The following is a 19,987-nucleotide window of genomic DNA, read 5'->3' on the forward strand; positions in this document are numbered from 1 at the left end:
AAAAACAAACCCCTATTGCCTTTCATACTCTGTCTCTACCCAAATACTTAGCTTCCTAAAAAATATCTACATTTGTGCCTGCCTTGTCCTTTGTCATCATGTGTTGACATCTGTCGATTGGTACTTTTCATGTATTGAGTTGCCAATGCAAAGGTGACATTATTAGTCTTTCTTTGGAGCTATTTAAAGTACTCTTAAGAACTGAGGGAGTCATATTTTGTCTCTCATCTTCAGGGTTCATCAAACATTAATACATTGCTGTGAAAGCAAACCATTCCTATTTAAAAAATAAAAAGCTGGTAGATTCAGAAAGGTGATATGGTAAGGATCAGAGGGGATCCCACAACAACAGCAGTATACTTCTACCCCACCTTTCTGACTGGGTTTCTCCAGCCACTCTGTGTGGCTTGCAACATAATATAAAAACCCACAGTGAGACATTATAAATTAAAAACATCCTGATAAAGGGCTGCCTTCAGAAGTCTTCAGAAAGTTATGTAATTGATTATCTCTTTGAAATCTGATGGGAGGGCATTCTACAGGTGGGCACCAATACTGAGAAGACCCTCTGCCTGGTTCCCTGTAACCTCAGTTATCGCAGGGAGGGGACTGCCAGAAGGCCTTGGGAACTGGACCTCAGTGTCTGGGCTGAATGATGGGGTTGGAGATGCTTCTTCAGGTACATAGAATTCTCACTGACAGGCAGAATGCAGGGCTTCAGATGTTTATCTTAAGGCTCAGGCAGGTTCACATGGGTTCAGATGGTTCTTCAGATACCCTGGCCCCAAACTATTTAGGGATTGTAGATTAACACCAGCCTCTAAAATTGAGCCTGTAAACAAATAGGCAGTCCCTGGGCCATGTAACAATAATCCCAACCATGGCTAAGCATGGATGAAAGAGCATGCAAATGTATGGAGTGAAAATCACAGCTGCTGCACTCCTCCCTCAGTGCTGCTGCTGCTGTCACACTACGTGGAACTAAACCATAGTTTACCTTAGCATTATAGCTGAACCCAGGCTTATGGATGTCTTGCTACAAACATACAACAGGTAGTAAACCTAGAACAAACCTTTGCTCCCTCGTTCATGCTTAGCCAGGATTTGACTAAGTGTGCATGAGAACCAGATCAGTGTAACAGGTGCAGAGTTGTGCCATGTGCTCTGAATGCCTAACTCTTGTCTGTGTCATCACTTGTCTAAGTACCTCAAGGTGGCAAACTTAGGTTTCTTAGGTGGTCCGCCATATGAATACTAAGCAATCATAGACCGAGTTAGCTTGAGTGATGCCCGTGACCACAAATGTTCAGTAAGAATTCTGTGGCCATTGTAAGAGTCTGTAGCCCCTGCACATGCCCTGTTTCAAACCCAAATATGCTTTGGAAGGTTGAAGGAACCTTCAGAACAACAGTGTGGGGAGGGAAGATCCCTTTGAGAAGGTGGAAGCTGTTGTCTTAGCAGTGCATTGAATGCAAACACCTAGAGTCGCTAAGGCAAGTTTATAAGATTTGGCACTATGGAGTAACGGTATTTACCTGCAGTCCTCATTCAAAATGGAAGAGCCATAACTCAGTGATAGAGCACACCTTTGCTTGCAGAAGGGACACGGGTGGCGCTGTGGGTTAAACCACAGAGCCTAGGACTTGCTGAGCAGAAGGTTGGTGGTTCGAATCTCTGCAACGGGGTGAGCTCCCGTTGCTCAGTCCCTGCTCCTGCCCACCTAGCAGGTCAAAAGCACGTCAAAGTGCAAGTAGATAAATCCCGCTCTGGTGGGAAGGGAAACCGCGTTTCCGTGCACTGCTCTGGTTCGCCAGAAGTGGCTTAGTCATGCTGGCCACATGACCAGGAAGCTGTCTGTGGACAAACACCAGCTCCCTCAGCCAATAAAGCGAGATGAGCGCCATAACCCCGGAGTCGGCCACGACTGGACCTAATGGTCAGGGGTCCCTTTACCTTTACCTTTTGCTTGCAGAAGAGCCCAGGTTCAATTCCCAGAATCTCCAGATAGGGCAGGGAATGTTCTCTGTATAACCATGCTAGCCAATGTGAACAATTTTGAGCTAGATCAGCAGTTCTCAACCTGCGGGTCCCCAGCTGTTTTGGGACTACAACTCCCATCATCGCTGAGCTCCGGCCTTGCTAGCTAGGGGTGATGGGAGTTGTAGTTCCACAACATCTGGGGACCCGCAGGTTGAGAAAGGCTCAGCTAGATGGACCAGTGGTGCCAAGTAGTGCTTAGCATGAGCGGAATAACTTTCACTTTCCCAGTTTGACTTCCCCCTCTGGAGCAGATTTGGGAATGGTGCATGTGGGGGGAAGTACGCTTGCCCTAGCCCCAGTCCTTACGCTAGCACAAAAAAATGGTAGGATCCTTCCCAAAAAGTTCCTAAGTCCCCACCATCACATTGAACTCAATTTTACTTTATTTGCAGTCATGCTCTAACTTCAGTTACTGAATAGTTAAAACTATAGTTTTCTTTCTTGCTAACTATTCTAGGTTGAAGTCTGCACAGTGTACGCTTGTGTGAGAAGTAACGAAACACAAATTACAACGGTGGAAGATGAGCCAAAAGAGCTATCAGCACCACGGATTCACGTCCTCGGTCCACGGTATTTAAGTGTCTTTGTTTGTCTTAAAACCAAAAGAACCTGTGGAGATAAAAGAAACAGAAAATGATTTTGTGCTTTACAGCCTGTAAAACAATTGTTGTTTGCTCATAGTGTCAAAGATAAGAAGAAATAGTGCAATTAACTTATGAAGATGCCTTCTACACTGGTCTATCTATGCTAGCATTTTCTAACTGTCTGGAAGTCTATCTTTGTGGATCTCTGGATCAAGCGAGGCTTAGTATAGAAGTTTCTATTGGCATCAATGGCCACTTTTATTTGTTTTTTACTAAGCTGCATAGCCACGATGGCCTGGGAGGGGGCGGTGGTCAGTGAAGATAATGGCAATATTTTGGTGAGGGCTACAGCTAGGGAGACACACACACTAGGATCCCAGCAACAAGCACAATCATGCCCCATACCTGTAATTTAAGAAAAACAAGAAACATAGCTATGTGCTTTACATTCAGTGTGTACATGTAAAGAACACTCTATCAACAAGTAAGAGTTATTTCCCAACTCCGTAACCTGAGATCTTTCATCCAGAAGAGATTGAACCCTCTGTGTATATTTATGGTCCGGTGCGTAGATCAGGCTCGCTGCTGAAGTCCTTCCTCTTTCTGTGTATGGAGGATGAACAGGTTGGGCAACAGGGATATGATGGAGGGGCAGTGCATTTCCACACCTGCTCATCATTGAACGGGAGGCTATAATGCCTGAACAAAGATCTAGGTATATTTGATCTTGTATTCTCTTTTCCATCTTTTTCTTATGGAGAATTCCCCCCCCCCCATCCCCCAAAAAAGCAAATGGGTGCCAGACTGGGAAAAACAGCTGAATACTGACAAATGCCGTCATTCTTTTCCTAAAAAGATCCAGGAGTGCAAGCGTGGCCAGAAGAGAGGTTGTAACTAATGGCTGCCCAGTGCCAAGACATTTATCAAAATTACGGCAACAATAAAGTAGTTAGCCTCCTGCGTGCTTGTTATTGTTGATGTGGTTTTATTACACTTCTGGCAGAGATTGGTGCTTAGCTTGTTTCTTGTGAGTGGGAGAAGCGTCTCTTTTGAATAACTACAATCTGACACCTAAATCTTCGGAAATATGCTAACAAAACAGATCTACACATGCAGTATTTCAAAGAAACTTCTGTTTTCTCTTTGTACATTTTCTCTGAATTCTGTTATTTGTCTGTGCAAAGTGTAACTGCTAGGTGAAATTAAGCTTGCTATTTTTCTGTCACATAAACATGTCTAGTCAAAGCTTGTTTGATGATAAGAACTCAATTCTGAAAATCATCCCTCTCCTACCCCTGACTTTCACTGATGTACGCTTTTGTCTGAAGTATGGAAAACACTTATGCATGTCTCTGTTATTATATACAAACTAAAAATGTCATAACATACAAATTCAAGAAGATCAGAAATACCTTGCAGATTTTATAATCTGCTGAGCCAGAAACAGACTTTCTCCATTGCCTTCCCTTACATGTCATATTATCATCAGCTGTTCCCATATCCCAAAAGAATACTAACTACTGATCGATTGCCCGGACATGTCTGGCTGTGGCCTACACGTGCCCCGGGTAGTTCATTTATTTGCCACGGTGGATTTGCTAGAGTGGAATTTAATCAATAGCTAATTCATTAATTCTGGTCCTTGAGTATGTAGGGACCATGCAGTATAAAAATGGCTGGCTGGCTTCAACTTTGATTGAAATATGACAAACACTACAGCTGGCAGTTTCAGTAGGTGCCGGCCTGCATATGAATTTTTCTTATTTATCCTCCATCAAGGAATAGGTTCAAGGGGAAAATAATAGATTGTATAAACAAGGAGACATTTTAATACATATCTGCCAATGGGGGAAAGGTATGATTTCTAGGAGAGAGCCACGTGGGAGGAGGGCAGTGCAACTCACATTCTCCAACATGATTTTATTAGAATTATTATAGCTTTTCCTCTTTTGTTGCATGTGTGTATTTTTGAGGATTGGGGAGCAAATGGGCGGTGACTTTTAAGAACTATTTTAGGGCTATACCATTATTGTTTTTACATACAGTTGGTTTAAATGTTTTCTCACAATGCATTAGGCCATGGCAGTCTCACCAAGTTGTGACGCATCAAGCTGAGTGCAGCCAAATGCAACCTGTGACATGTATCCAATTTTAACTATTCCTATCAGGCAGCAAGCGAGAACAGGAACTTTACTGAGACCCTCATACACTGTCAGACATAACTGGTGGACTATGTTTAATTTGCTGGGATATAAGTTGTGCAAGTTCTGCAGAAACTGTTATTAACTACCCAACTTGTTCAGTGTCTCTGGGATGATAGCCACTTATTGTAATAGAAAGCTATTCTTTTCTAGCAGCTTAGCCAATGTTTTGTGGTAATGAAAGATGTCCAGCGGGCAACACTTGCATCACTTTTGTGCAGTTCTAGCTCAGTCTTGATTCAGTTGGTGAGTCAAAGGCCCAATTCAAGCAATCTTGTATGAACCTGTCATTCGCCCATGGAGTCCCATCAGTAGCAGTTAAACAAAGAAGCCAGATAACATTTCCAGGCAAAATGGAGACTTTAAAAGTGAGGACTCAGAATGGAGATGAGCTGGTGGTCTCTGGAAGAATAAAAGTGCAAGCATGAAATTCACAAACCATTGGAGATAAAAATTAACTGCCACCTTTTTTTTTTTGGCATAAGATTCTACTTTTATTTTTGTCTGTTCATATATCACACCATAATAAGAGTCTGCTGGATCAGGCCAGTGGCTCTTCTACTCCAGCATCCTGTTCTTACGGTGGCCACCCAGATGTCCATGGGAAACCTGCAAGCAGGACCCAAGCACAAAGCACTCTTGTGGTTTCCAGCAACTGATATTCAGAAGCATGACTACATCCAACAATGGAGGCAGAGCATAACCATCTTATTTGTCCAGTCCTCTTTTAAAGCCATCCAAGTTGGTGGCCATCACTGTGTCCTGGGGGGGCACATTCCATAGTTTAAATATGTGCTGTGCGAATAAGCACTTCCTTTTATCCATCCTGATAAATTTCATCTTGTAAAAAAAGGTTAAGAACAAAAACAAGGAACACCATGTCAAAAGCATTCGATGCTTAAATACTGTTGACAATATTTGCTTAGCTCCGAAATAATATACACTAAGATGTATATCCGGCCTTCAAATAATTTTAAGGGTTCTTTCTTTCTTTCTTTCTTGGCTCTATATGTTTGTCAGTAATGTCATTTAAATATAAGGATATATATTTTTTGCCTTGAGTAGAATATGCAGTGAATATAAAATAGACTTTCACAGACTATGGCATTAATTCAGCAAGTCAGATGGAGATTTCAGAATAATAATGGTGACTCTACAAGTAACCTGTGAAGTTATCCCTTCACAGGTGACATTAATCCTTCCTCTACATATTGTTATTGTTATACGTTCCTCTGTTTATACCTCAAGGTAGTGGAATAATAGTTCACTGTGTTATTTTTATTCTGTAAAAATGTCAAAGTTTATCTCAGCTACTGCTATCTGAATGTAACCATCTCACTTTAAATGAATGCTAATTTACAATGTCACCAAGTATTCTGACAGTAGTCATGTAATTGGGCTTTTAACATTCTTTAAAATGTATGTTGGGAATAACATATGATAAGTGCGTGATCCTACTAGAGTGAAGCACTAGTAAGTCCATCTTTCTAAAAGGAAATATTTAAGCATGTGCTTAAGTCTTAATTGAACTTATAGAACTCAAAAGAACCTGTCTTTGCCTGGTTTGTGTCCATATTTTATAATGCTACAGTCTGGTTTTGTGGACACTTATAGCAGACAGCATTTAGCTCCGCCTATTAGTTGAGTGAATATGGCAACAGAGATGATCAGATCTGCAGAACCTACAGGAAGGGTCATAGTGCAGTGGTTTGCTTGCATAAATTGCAACTTCAGTGCCCAGCGCCCCAGCTCCTGTCAAGCTCACAGTTCGAAATCATACCAGTGTGAGTAGATTTGCAAATAGGTACCATTGCAGCAGGAAGGTAAACAGTGTTTCCATGTGCTTTGGCTTCAGTCACAGTGTCTCGTTGCGCCAGAAGCGGGTTAGTCATGCTGGCCATATGACCTGGAAAGCCATCTGTGGACAAACGCCAGCTCCCTTACCCTGAAAGCAGAGAAGAGCGCTGCACCCCATAGTTGAATTCAACTGGACTTACCGTAACTGCCCAGGGGTCCTTTACCTTTACCTTTACCTTTACCTTTACCTTTACCTGTTCTTGTTGGAAGTCCTGTCTGTCAACCAAGTGTCAGTACTTTGCAAAAGTAGACTCCCCTGCCCTGGTACTCCTGAGAATCAGAAATTTATAACAAGTTCAAGTTTTGCTTTTGACTATCAAACATACGCTTTGTAGCAATTTAATGTATTAATATATCATTCTATGGCACCAAAAGAAAGGTTTGTTTTTTAAGACATTGAAAACACTTGAGAATAATGGTTGCACTGAAACAGTGCTCTGTCTGTTTGAGGTATTTCTATTTATATACCACTTTTCAGAGGGATCTCTCAAATCGGTTAGCAAAATACCACTCCAACAATGATTTACCTTAGCCAGAGCTTTGCAACTCAAAGCTCCGTTGCAGCAATGTTAAAAGGACACCTGTATGGATTTCAGTTTCAGCAACAGCTAAATGGAACTCACATATCTTATGAGTTGTCTTACACATTAATGATTTTTGTTGCTCTAGGTCACTTCAGATTAACTGGGCATCACCAGGACAACCAAATGGCATCATCCTAGGATATGATCTGTTACGCAAAGCTCAGCGACGGTGCACTGTGCCACAGCAGCTATCAAAACATCAGGGTGGAATGGCATGTCTGTCCTTGCAATGTGATATCCATGAAAATATCTGTGGAGGCCTGTGCTATAACCCACAGTTTAAGGTAACATCAATTAACCTGCTGGTGAACCTGCTTTTATATTAAGATCTACTGAGTGAGTTCCACCTTCAGAGCCGAGGAGACTCATTATTGAATACAGGGGCTTTTCAGTTGTCCCACCACACTCTGTAACTCACTCACCAGCAAAAGTTGAGTATATGAGCTAAAGAGAAAATTATGAGGTTGAAAGTCCATGGCCATGATGGCTTATATATTACAGGAACCAACCCAGGGATACCATGTGCATCCCTATCCCCAATTGCACACTCTGTCCTTGAGGGCTGAGCTATTCAACAGAACTTAGGGGCTCTCCAGACTGGTGTCTTATTGTGCGTGTATTCTGCAATGTATTCTTGACACAATAATAGTGCATTAGTAATGGAGGGGTAGCCAATGCCGCAAGAAGCACAGTCAGATTTCAAAACGACCTTAACATATTGGAGAACTGGGCCCAAGCTAACAAAATGAATTTCAATAGGGACAAATGTCAGGTTCTACATTTAGGCAGGAAGAACCAGCTGCACAAATATAAGATGGGGGACACCTGGCTTGACAGTATTGCATATGAAAAGGATCTAGGGGTCTTATTAGACTACATGCTTAATATGAGTCAACAGTGTGACGCAGCAACAGCAGCACAAAAAAAGGGGGGGGAAGCTAATGCTGTTCTAGGCTGCATCAGCAGAAGTATCATGTCTAGATCAAGAGAAATACTAGTACCACTCTATGGTCTTGCTCAGACCATATCTGGAATACTGTGTCTAATTCTGGGCACCACAATTTAAGAAGGATATTGACAAGCTGGAACGTATGCAGAGGAGGGCAACCAAGATGATCAAGGATCTGGAAACCAAGCCTTATCAGGAATGACAGAGAGAGCTGAGTATCTTTAACCTAGGAAAGGGGAGACCAAAAGGAGATGTGATAGCCATCTTCAAATATCTAAAGGGCTGTCACATGGAAGATGGAGCAAGCTTGTTTTCTTCTCCTCTGGAAGTAGAACACAAATGAATGGCTTTGAGATACAAGAAAGGAGGTTCCGACTAAACATCAGGAAGAACAATGGTAAGAGCTGTTCAACAGTGGAACAGACTCCCTTGGGAGGTTGTAGACTCTCCTTCCTTGGAGGTTTTTAAGCAGGATTGTTTTTAAGCATGGATGCTTTAGTTGAGATTGATTGTATTTCAGGGGGTTGGCCTAGATGATCCTTGGGATCCCTTCCAACTATGAGATTTTATGATTTATTCTACTTTAGTTGGTTCTGAGATACTTCTCTGATGCTACCACATGTCTGTCTGGAGGGGCTGTAGCACAACAAAAAAGTGGGGAAAAGATAAACAAGAACATTTGATTTCAACAGGAGGTTATGGGATAAGTCACTGACTGAAAATGAAATGGCGCCGCCCCAAAACCTTTGCAGTCACAAACATCACAAGCACAAATCATCATGAATGTGCAAAAAGAAGGACATCTGGAGGAGCCCATGATGTCCTGTTTACACACGTATCCATAGCATTGATTTGCATGCTGCAGCTATGTGATTGTGATGCTTGCGTTACAGTGGAATTAAACTGTGCTGCTGTATTATGGGTATGCCATCACAACTGATAACCTTGTAGTACTGAAGCTTGAGCCAATGTTTCTATATGCTTCAATTACAGTGAATCCATAGTAACTGACTGCTTTTAGATACACATCTGTTTCCAACAGTCTTGTGCTACCTATATTATTATTTTTTTTAAAAAAAAGCTGACAGTAAAAAGTATGAGGAGATGCTTATACAGCTTCCTCTAGTGCATTTTATTCTTATCATTTATCATAATCTGCATGGCAAATATTAGTTTATTGGGATGATTAGATGCCTTTTTGGAGACTTACTTGGTTGAATGATTTGATGCCACTTTACAGCAAATCCATTTAGTTTCAGCTACAAGTGGGTGGTTGTTTACGTGACAATGATGAGCAACTCTGAATGTGGGCCTATCGTGCTTTGTCAGAAATATTTTAAAATTATGGTCATTTGCAGATTAATGGTCATATTAGTTGCAGTTTAGGAGTGGGATCAATAATGTAGTCAGAGAGTAGGAGTCTGTACACAGTTTTTTATTGACAAATGAGGTAGAAAACTCTTAGTCTGAAGGTAAGATTTAATGTAATGAAATAATGTCCCTATTTGTCAACAGCATCATCACACATGCAATGACAGCATGTATTCATAAGATCGCTGTCAGACAAGACAGCAATTAGGAAAGTGAGTTATCTGAGTGATTCACATCAAAATATAAATTACAGCAGCTGACACAGCCTTAGCTATGTGTTGCATTTAGCACTGGCAAAGTTTAGCCCTTTATTGTCTCACCTGTAAGGTTTAAATATGCATTACTGCCTTTTTGAGAATCATTCCCAGTATAAGTTCTTTTGTTTGTTTTTTTATTTAGTGAACTTAGTACCTTTATAGTTTGTTACCAGCTGAGAAAGAAAACACGAGGGGAAATATATATTTGTGTACAGACCAGGAATATGAATATGAAACGGCAGTTTTAGTGATGTAAAGGTCTGTGGTTTTATAGATGTAAAATTTAAGTGTAAGAGGTTCTGCCATGAGTTGAGTTCTTATTCTTAACTCACCCCATCTCTAGTGCAGGTATTAACACACTTTGGACCAGGCAGCACAGGCACCTTGCTCCCTTTTAGAGTGGTCCCACTCTTGCTCAGAGACCACAATGAATTGCACCATCCGGCTCCCCATAACTCGCACATCTATCCGTGTTCTGAGGAAGGCATGGCCCCCAAGGGTGAGGCAGGCACTAAAGGGATTCTACTCCCTGTCCTCCTTAAAAGTTGTGGAGCACTCTTTTCATGTGCTATATCAGGGGTACCCAATGTGGTGCCCTCCAGATGTCATGGACTACAACTATAGTCATTACTGAGCATTGGCCATGCTGACTGGGGCTGATGGGAACTGTAACCCAAAAGAATTGGAGCGCACCACGTTGGCTGCATCCTGCTCTAAAGGATGCCTTAGGCTTCTCACCAGCTTCCCATCTCCTTTTCCCTTTAATCACACTGACCTTGTCAATTGTAACATATTTAACCAAATACATGAAGAAATTAATCAGATTTACTGATAAATTAGGCTACCTCCCATGGTAGTCCAGAATAGGCTCCCCTGGAATAGGCTTTTGTGTCATGGGTCAGGAGTCAGCTTCACCTGCTGAACAGCAACCTGAAGAGGGAGAAGGGGGAATGACTCCACCTGCAGCTGATCAGCCTTCAAGGACACAGAGGAAAAGGCACTGATGAGAACCAGCTGGCTTCAGCCTTCTTAAACAGAGCTCTCAGCAGCAGTCAGATTCGGGAAACAACACCTGTGTACTTTGTACTTCCTGCTCTTTGTCTGGACCCTTGGTTTGTGATCATTGGATTTCCTGACTTCTGGATTTTCTGACCACATGGTTTGCTGATTGCAGAACCCTTGGAATTAACTTGACTTTGTATGCTGATTCTGCCAGGTGTATCTTGGAGATTCTTCTCTTTGTTTGACCTCATGCTCCACCAAGCTCTACACACTGTTCCTTGGCAGCAGGATGACAACTTTTGCCCCCAAGAAATCGGTTTTTAGGCTGGTTTCCAAGACTACACTGAGCAGGGGACTGCTTCTGCAGGAAGAGGAACCTTTGTGTCTTTGTGTGCCGGGGGTATTTGTCCTTCAGAAGCAATTTTTGTGTGTGCAGTTCTTTGAAGGAGAGGGCCAGCACAGTAACCTTTATCTGGGCCAGATTATAAGCCACACCAGAGAAGACTCTGAGGAGTTCCAAGGGTCATAATTTGAGATGGTAACTAGTGAGTTAGCCTCTCTGTTTGTTGACTACACTTAATTCAAGCTGATATGGTGGATGGTGAAAGGAGGATCATTGAGAGCCTTGACTGAAGACATTGCAGGTGGCTTTGTCTGTAAATTATTTGAAAGCTAAATTATCCTGCTATGAGCCACCTTCAGAGGGTTGTGCCCTGAAAGTTCTCTTGATAGCTAGCCAGCCAGGCAGGTGCTAGAAGAGACTTGCTTTCTTAGCTTACAATGTTTCAGAACAGAAAAAGCCTGCAAGAAGGAACAAATGAATGCCATGATGAGAAAGGTACCGTAAGTATCCAAGTATATCAATACCATATAGTGCCATTTGATATCTGTAGTGCAAGATATTCACTAAGAAAAAGACTATAATGGGTTTTTTATTTTTATTTTTATTTTTTTTTTAATTCTCTTTATTAAGTTTCGTTCTTCACATACTCACAAAAAAGTAAAACACAAAACATTAAATAAAAAAAAAAAAAAAAATGTAAGGGCACCATCACAAAAAGAAAAAAAGGGGACAGGTCAAAAAGGAGAAAAAATAAAAAAGATAGAAATAAAAAATAAACATTAGACCAATACAGATCACACACTATCTGACTTCCTTCCCTATTGATTTCGGATTTCTAATTTTTTTTTAAAAAATATCATTTTTACCGCTGATACTGATTGTTAGTTTACACATCGGAAGTTTTATATTAGACCTGCTATAGTTGGTAGGTTTTTAAAGTTAATTTCTATGTATGCCATGAATTTAGACCAATCATTATTCAACTTTGTATTCTTTTGGTCTCTGATTCTCTGCGTCATTCTTGCCAATTCAACAAAATCGTATAGTTTTGTTTGCCACTCCCTTACGGTTGGTATATGGGTACTTTTCCAGTTTTGAGCGATTAACATTCTGGCCGCTGCTGTTGAATATTGGAATAAAATTTTATCTTCTTTCCTAATTTCCTCCCCAATCATACCTAATAAAAAGGCCTCTGGTTTTTTAGGGAACGTGTATCTAAATATTTTTTTTAACTCATTATATATCATGTTCCAAAATTTTTTAATTTCCTCACATGTCCACCACATGTGTATAAAATTACCTTCTTTTATTTTGCATTTCCAGCAGGCCTTATTACCAGTCTTGTACATCCTATTTAGTTTCTCTGGTGTTATGTACCATCTATATATCATCTTCTCTAAATTTTCTCTAATTGCAACACTCGCCGTAAATTTTATTCCCTCATTCCACAGCTTTGACCATTTTTCCAATTCTATGTTATGCCCCAGATCTATCGCCCACTTCACCATAACTTCTTTAATTTCTTCGTCTTTTGTATCCCAATCTAGTAATATATTGTACATTTTGGATAGTAACTTAGATTTACTTTCTATTATTTCTGTCTGAAATTTCGATTTCTTGTCATTCATTCCAATTTTTTTGTCTTCTGTCCATATTGCGTTGATTTGATGATATTGTAGCCAGCTTGTCAACTTCCCCTTCAGCTCCTCATATGGTCTTAGTTTCCAACTGTCTTCTGATCTTACCAGTAAATCTTCATATGTTAATTTTGGCTCTTCCATGTTAATTTTTTTAATTATTAGGATGTTTGTTGGGGACAACCACCAAGGTGTTCTCCATTCCAACAACTTTTTGTTTTTTTCCCAGGCTTCATATAGTGGGCCCCTGATAATATGATTTGAGAACCCCTTGTGGGCTTTTTCCTTGTTTGACCATAGGTAGGCATGCCAGCCAAACCTATTGTCTGCCCCTTCCAAGTCCAATAGGTCAGAATCTTCCAATGTTATCCAGTCCCTAACCCAACATAGGCAGGCGGCTTCATAATACAATTTTAGGTTAGGGACTGCGAGTCCTCCTCTCTCCTTTCGGTCCGTAAGTAATTTAAATCTGATCCTTGGCCTCCTTCCCTGCCATATGAATCTTGAAAGGGTTTTCTGCCAGTCTTTGAATAATTTAGACCCTCTAATTACAGGAATGTTTTGGAATAAAAACAGCATTTTTGGAAGGACATTCATCTTTATTGCCTCCATCCTACCCATCCATGAGAGATTGACTCTATTCCAGACATCCATATCTTTTTTGATTTCTTTCCATGTTGTCGAATAATTGTCTTCAATTAAATTTATATTTTTTGATGTAAGCCATATTCCTAAATATTTTATTTTTTTTGCTACCAATATGCCATATTTTCTCTCTAATTTTTCTTTTTCCACCTTTCCTAAATTCTTTATTAGCATCTTTGTCTTTATTTTATTCAATATAAAGCCTGATGATTTGCCGTAATCTTCTAAAACCTCCAGCGCTTTACCAATACTTCTTTGCGGCTCTTCCAGAGATAACATCAGATCGTCCGCATAGGCTTTTAGCTTGTATTCCTTCAGCCCTATTTTAATTCCTTGTATTTCTGGTATCGATCTTAATTTGTTCGCCAGGACTTCAAGCACCATGATGAATAAGAGCGGGGAGAGAGGGCACCCCTGCCTTGTTCCCTTCTCTATTTTAAATGTATTTGTAAGATTATTATTTATTACCAATTTTGCCAATTGTGTTGAATATATTGCCTGTATTCCTTTTAGGAATTCTCCCTCTATCCCAGCCTTTTCCATAGATTTTATTAAAAACGCCCAAGAGACATTATCAAACGCCTTTTCGGCGTCTATGAAAATCAGTGCCGCCGGTATCTCGTTGTTAATCTCCAAATATTCAATTATGTTTATAACGTGTCTTACATTGTCTTTCAAAAACCTGTTCGGGAGGAAACCCGCCTGGTCTTTATGGATTAAATTTGCTAGGCACTTTTTTAGTCTGCTTGCCATGATGTCTGCATATATTTTATAGTCGTTATTTAATAGAGATATTGGCCTGTAATTTTTAATGTTCAATTTGTCTGTGTCCGGTTTTGGAATTAGCGTTATAAATGCCTCCCTCCAAGACTCAGGTATTTTACCTCCTTTCAGGATATTATTCAATGTCTTGCAAAGCGCTGGTGTCAATTGACTTTCCAAAACTTTATAGTATTTTGCCGATAAACCATCCGGTCCCGGAGCTTTCCCTAACTTCATTTTTTTAATCGCCACCTGAATTTCTTCTATTCTTATGGGTCTGTTTAGTTGAGATCTCTCTTCTTCTGTTACAGTCTTTCCTTCACAGTTTTTGAGATAGTCCTCTATCTGAATTAAATCTTCTTCTCCTTTTTTATATAACTTCTCATAAAATTTAAGAAAATTTTCCTGTATCTTCTTTGGGTCCTCTATCAATTCTTCCCCTACTTTTATTTTGTTTATCACATTCTGTTTTTGTCTTTTCCTCAGTTGCCAGGCTAGTAGTTTCCCAGTTTTGTTTGCCGATTCAAAATATCTCTGCCTCATTAACTTAACTTTCCATTCAATTTCTTGGTTCATTAGCATCGAATATTGTGTTTGTAATATTTTTATTGTTTGTATGCTTTGTTCGTCTTTCGGGTTGTCTGTTAGTTTTTTCTCTGATTCTCTAAGCTGTTTGAGAATTTCTTCCTTCTTTTGCTGTCTTATTTTCTTCTTGTAACTGTTTTGTTGGATGAAGAAACCTCTTAGGACCGCCTTACTGGCATCCCATACTACTTCTGAGTTTATTCCTACATTAAGATTCAAATCAAAATATTCTTTTAGGGTGGCTTTGGCTTTTTCAATAACTTCATCATTGTCTAATAAATATTCATTTAACCTCCACCTGAAACCTCCTTGTGTTGGACCTTTTATTTCCAGTGTTATTGGATTGTGATCGGAGAGGGTTCTCGGTTGAATTTCACATTTAGTAGCTCTTAATGTGAGTTCCCTCGAGGACCATATTTGGTCTATTCTACCCCAACTTTTATGTACCTCTGAAAAAAAAGTGAACTGCTTTTCTGTTGGGTGCTTATGTCTCCAAATGTCTATAAGATCCATATTCTCTTCCAAATCTTGGAATGATTTTGGAAGTTTTCCTTGGTTTCGTTTTTTCTTTTCTGTTTGTCTATCCATCTCTGGTGTAGATACAGCATTAAAGTCACCCAATAACAACAACCTATTATTTTCTAATTTTATTAGGACTTGTTCCAGTTTCTTGAAAAATTCTAATCTATTTGAATTTGGGGCATATATATTTACAATATTGATTTTTTCCCCCTGGAAGTTAATTTGTACTCCCAAAATCCTTCCTTCTTCATCTTTATAGATCAGTTTAGGTTCCCATCTTTCATCAACATATGTTACTACTCCTTTTTTTTTCTCTGACGAAGAGCTTATAAATTCTGTTCCTAGGTTCTTGTTTGACAAGACATGTTTGTGCTTTTTGGCTACATGAGTCTCTTGCATACAGATTACATCCAATCTTTTCTTTTTCATAGCATTTGCAATTTTATTCCTTTTAGTTTTGTCATTCAAACCGTTTACATTCCATGTTAGAATTTTAAGATTCATTATTACTCTTGTCTAGTACTAAAATCAGTGATTTTCCTATTTGAGTTTTACCAAATTAAATTCGGGTGGTTTCGCTTTCTGTTTCTTCCTCTTCTTCACCACCTTCTTCCTCCCCTGTCTCACTCCCCTCCCCCTCCTCTTCATCCTCTCCTTCCAAGCCCCTCCCAGCCTCCCCTCCTCCCGATCCTGCGACACCTGTCTCCTCCCTCCCTCCACCCCTCCCCCCGCCTCTGTCCTCCATCTTCCCAAGGTCTTTCTCATATCTACGTAGAAATTTACTGACTTCCTGACTTTCTGCGATCTTAAATCTTTTTTCTTTATAAAAAAAGGAAATCCCTTCTGGGAATTCCCATCTGTAATATATTCCATTTTTCCTTAGAATGTTAACTAATTGTTTATAGCCTTCTCTCTTACGCAGAAGCCTAATCGGTATTTCCTTGAAGATGATAATTGGTCTTCCATCGATTACTAATTTTTTCTTGTAGCTCTCTCTCAAAATTCTGTTTCTCATCTCTATTGATTTAAAAATCACCAAGCAGTCTCCTGGGACCTTTTTCAGTTTATTTTGTTTGGGTCTTATCTTTATTCTAAAGGCATTTTCTATTGCTTGAGCTACTTCTTCTTCTTTCAAGGTTAGCCACTTCGCCAGTTCTTTGATTATTTTTCCTTTGATATCTTCGTTTATTTCTTCCCCCACTCCCCTAAATTTTAGGTTTAGCTGTTTTTGTTTCATTTCCATCAATGCTAGGTTGTCCAGGACTTGATCCTGGGTCTTGCTTAATTCTCCAAAGTTCTCCCTTGCTTTCTCCGCTTCCTTTCTCTGGTCTCTCATTTCTTTTTGTACTTTTTTGTTTGATTCCTCTAAAGATTTTGTTCGGGTCGTTAATTCTTTTATCTTGTTTGACAGTTCTCCTACCACCCCCTCTATTTTTTTGTCAATCGAATCCTGCATCTCTCCTAATTTTTTCTCTATATGAATTTCATTCTGTTTAAGTTCTTCTTTTATTTTCATCCATAGTACATCCAAATCTTTAATTTCTTCCTGTCGTGAAGTTCTCCTCTCTAGTGGTGTTCCCGCTCCCTTCTTCCCGTCCCTACCCGCCATCTCCCCCTTTCTTTAAGAATCAACAAAGTTTAACTTAACTTCTTGAGGCTCTCCCCTAGAGGGCGCACAGTCTTATATGATCTTAATTATTTCAACAAATGATTTACTAGCTTGCCTTTAAACCAGATTTAAACTCTTACAATCTCTTCTATTTCTCCTCTAAGTTCCGCTACGCAGGCAAACTCACACCTTACTGACCACTTAGACAATATAAAAGTATACTATCCCCACCTAGAGAAGTTATTTGTCTTTGAGGGAGAGAGGCCAAAGGGGTTGGGAAAAAAGAATACAGGGGCAAATAGAGGGAAAGAAAAGGGGGGGTGGAAGACAGGTTTGAGAGAATTAAATGGAAAACTATGAAGATTAATTATAGAACTGTAAGTATATTCAGTGACCCAGTTTTGTTATAGTTTTCATTAAGTTGTAGCAGTTTATTTCTCTTTCCTTTAAACCCTCTTCAGCCACTTGTTTGGGTTTTTTAAAAAAACATTCATTGGGTCCAGCTCAGCTGTGATCATCTTCTTCTTAAAAATGAGCCACGCTCTTTCTGAAAATCAAGAGCCAAACATCTCTTTCCCTTTCCTTCTCCTTTATCTAGGACACAGTATGGCCCTTATACTATCTGGATCATGTTTTACTTCCACTGTGCTTCAGCATTGGGCACAAAAACTTATGTCAGTAGAGTGCCTTCCGAAATGTTTTATCCAATATTGGATCTGCCTTTTGCCTGTTGCCTTTAGCAAAATAAAAAAATAAACAAAGTTTATTCTGCATTACCTTTACAGCCCTTCATAAAAGATCTGTATAGTGTTGACAGGGACTTGTTGCCACAGTGCAGCAGAGTATTCAAACCATGATTCTTCCATTATGTATTTCATCTTGAGTGCTGATTTAAATGAAGAAAGTGCAAGCAAATCTATGAATTTAGCATCTTAAAAATTTAGTGTATGAGCATGTTGTTAATTAATTAAAAAGTGTAACTAATCCCAAACTGCAATTCACTCAAGGCCAAGAGGTACCAAAGAAAGTGATAGAAGGAAGCACAATCTTACGTGTTAATAAGGTGCTTTTAAAATAAGAGAATATGTTTATCGGTGAAAGTCACCAAAAGAAACCAATTAATATTCTGGATGATAAGCATCTTATATGGCATCCTTCTGTGGGTAGGGTTAGTCAAAACTGTAGCATTCACATTCTGTTTCCACTAAGATAAAGTTTTCAGATCTTGGCTTCATAAAATTTAAATGTTTATCATACATTGTAATCCAGAACCTTAAAAAATAAAACGACCATTTCAGTTACAGTCCTTGGAAATGTAGGTCTAACCAACTCCAGTATGCATCTACAAAGTTGAACTGAGTGAAACACATAAGGGAACCTAAGGTTATACCACTATATAGGTTGATAAGTTTATTGTTTTGCCTTGGGTATGTGTTTTTGGTATGTGGATTTTAATGCTCAAGTAAGTTATGCTAGAGACTAATGTCCTTCAATTAGCTGCTGAATTAATGTGGATTGGCAACACACACTATGCAAATAACCTCTTTATTTATTTATTACAATTGTTTCCCACCTTTCCTCCAAAGATTTTAAGGTGGCACACATGCTTTCCCACCTGTCCATTTTATCCTCAAAACAGCCTTGTGAGGTAAGTCAGTCTGAAACACAGTGACTGGCCCAAGGTCACCTAATGGCCTTCATGGCTGAGTGGGGATTTGAACCCTGGAATGCCAGGCTCTAGTCCAACTCTCTAACTACTTCCTCACTCTATCTTATTACTTTAATTATGATCCAAGTCAAAAGAACATTTGTTTCCATTTGTGGGAGTTTGAGTGTGGTAAGTGGGTCTTGTGGATGTTCTGACATCACATGATGAAAATTCACTCACAACCCCGGCTTTCAAAGTTGTAGGGCAGGATCCAGGCAATTGTATTTAGAGCACAATGCAGGACACCTGAAGACAATCCAACCTGCTTGCAAAATTTGAGGAAATTTGGGAGAAGCAACCAGTGCAGTGAAAGGATCTTCAAGTGGGAATTAGAAGTATGCTTTAGTGCAATGACCCAGGCCACTTCTAGTAACCCAAGCTGCTTGTACTGGCCCACCAGGTCTGTCAAAATTGGGTACCTTGACCAAGATTAAAAGGTGGGGCAGCTCAGTTGGTAGGGCTTGAGGTTTTTAATTTCAAGGTTGTGGGTTCAAGCCCCACAATGGGCAAAAGATTCCTGCATGGCAGCAGGTGAACTATATGACCATTCTCCTAACCATAATTCTATCAGATGAAGGTCCTGGGTTTTGCAACTCTTGTGAGTAGACATGATTATGTGTCATAACATGTGTTTAGTTGATCTCAGAATGAGATTTCCTCTATTTGTGCTTTTTTGTCCAACCCACAAACTGCAGCTACTTAAAATACCAGGGAGCAGTGTGATTTAAAACAAATTCTACCTGCATCCCTAATTCCTATTAATCTAGGTAGAACTAAGTCAGGTCCATTATATGGACTATAATTAGGTAATGAAATATTTTATATTAGGTAGGATAGCACATATATGGCCCTATGCCTGATTACGCCATCCACATTTGCTGTTCCTAAATAAAATAGGATGAGATAATACTGACCTTATGAGAACCCTGGCTGCTTCTGCACCTAAATAAAGGAGGATGAGATAATGATGATCATTACCAATTTCTGTATGTTGGCTTTTTTCCTTTCCAGAATATGACACAATCCTGACATTACTTGAATGCATTCTGTTTTATGGGCTGATAATGCATATCCTCTGGGCTTCATACCAATGCAAATAGTAACTGTCTTAAAATGCTGCCAAAAATGCTATTTTGCGATTTACAGCATGTTGCAGTTGATGTTACGGAGCTATGTAATAGTATAGTGAAGCATGCAAATGTTAGCTAGCTGGATAAATGAGCTTCAGCATTGTGTTGAGTAGGAGCAAATTGGTAAGCTCCTTCTTAGGCACATAGTGACAGCTACTTTTAACACAAGAGGTTGTGTCAGGAAAGCATGACCAAATTCCC

At 39.7% G+C, this 19,987-nt stretch overlaps 1 protein-coding gene across 7 annotated transcripts in view; it reads left to right on the forward strand.

The window, feature by feature from the left end:
- USH2A (usherin) overlaps positions 1 to 19,987 on the forward strand; it is a 437,539-nt gene that overhangs the window by 295,744 nt on the left and 121,808 nt on the right. For all 7 annotated transcript variants that reach the window (XR_014154517.1, XM_081854411.1, XM_081854412.1 and 4 more), the window contains 2 exons: positions 2,498 to 2,610; positions 7,352 to 7,550. Coding sequence is in view for 6 of the 7 variants with exons in the window: in XM_081854411.1 (XP_081710537.1) it covers positions 2,498 to 2,610; positions 7,352 to 7,550 (312 nt within the window). In the remaining variant the exon portion in view is untranslated. The remainder of the gene's footprint in view (positions 1 to 2,497; positions 2,611 to 7,351; positions 7,551 to 19,987) is intronic.

This window comes from Podarcis erhardii, assembly GCF_964252035.2.
Source record: "Podarcis erhardii genome assembly, chromosome: 3".
Taxonomy (NCBI): Eukaryota; Metazoa; Chordata; class Lepidosauria; order Squamata; family Lacertidae; genus Podarcis; species Podarcis erhardii.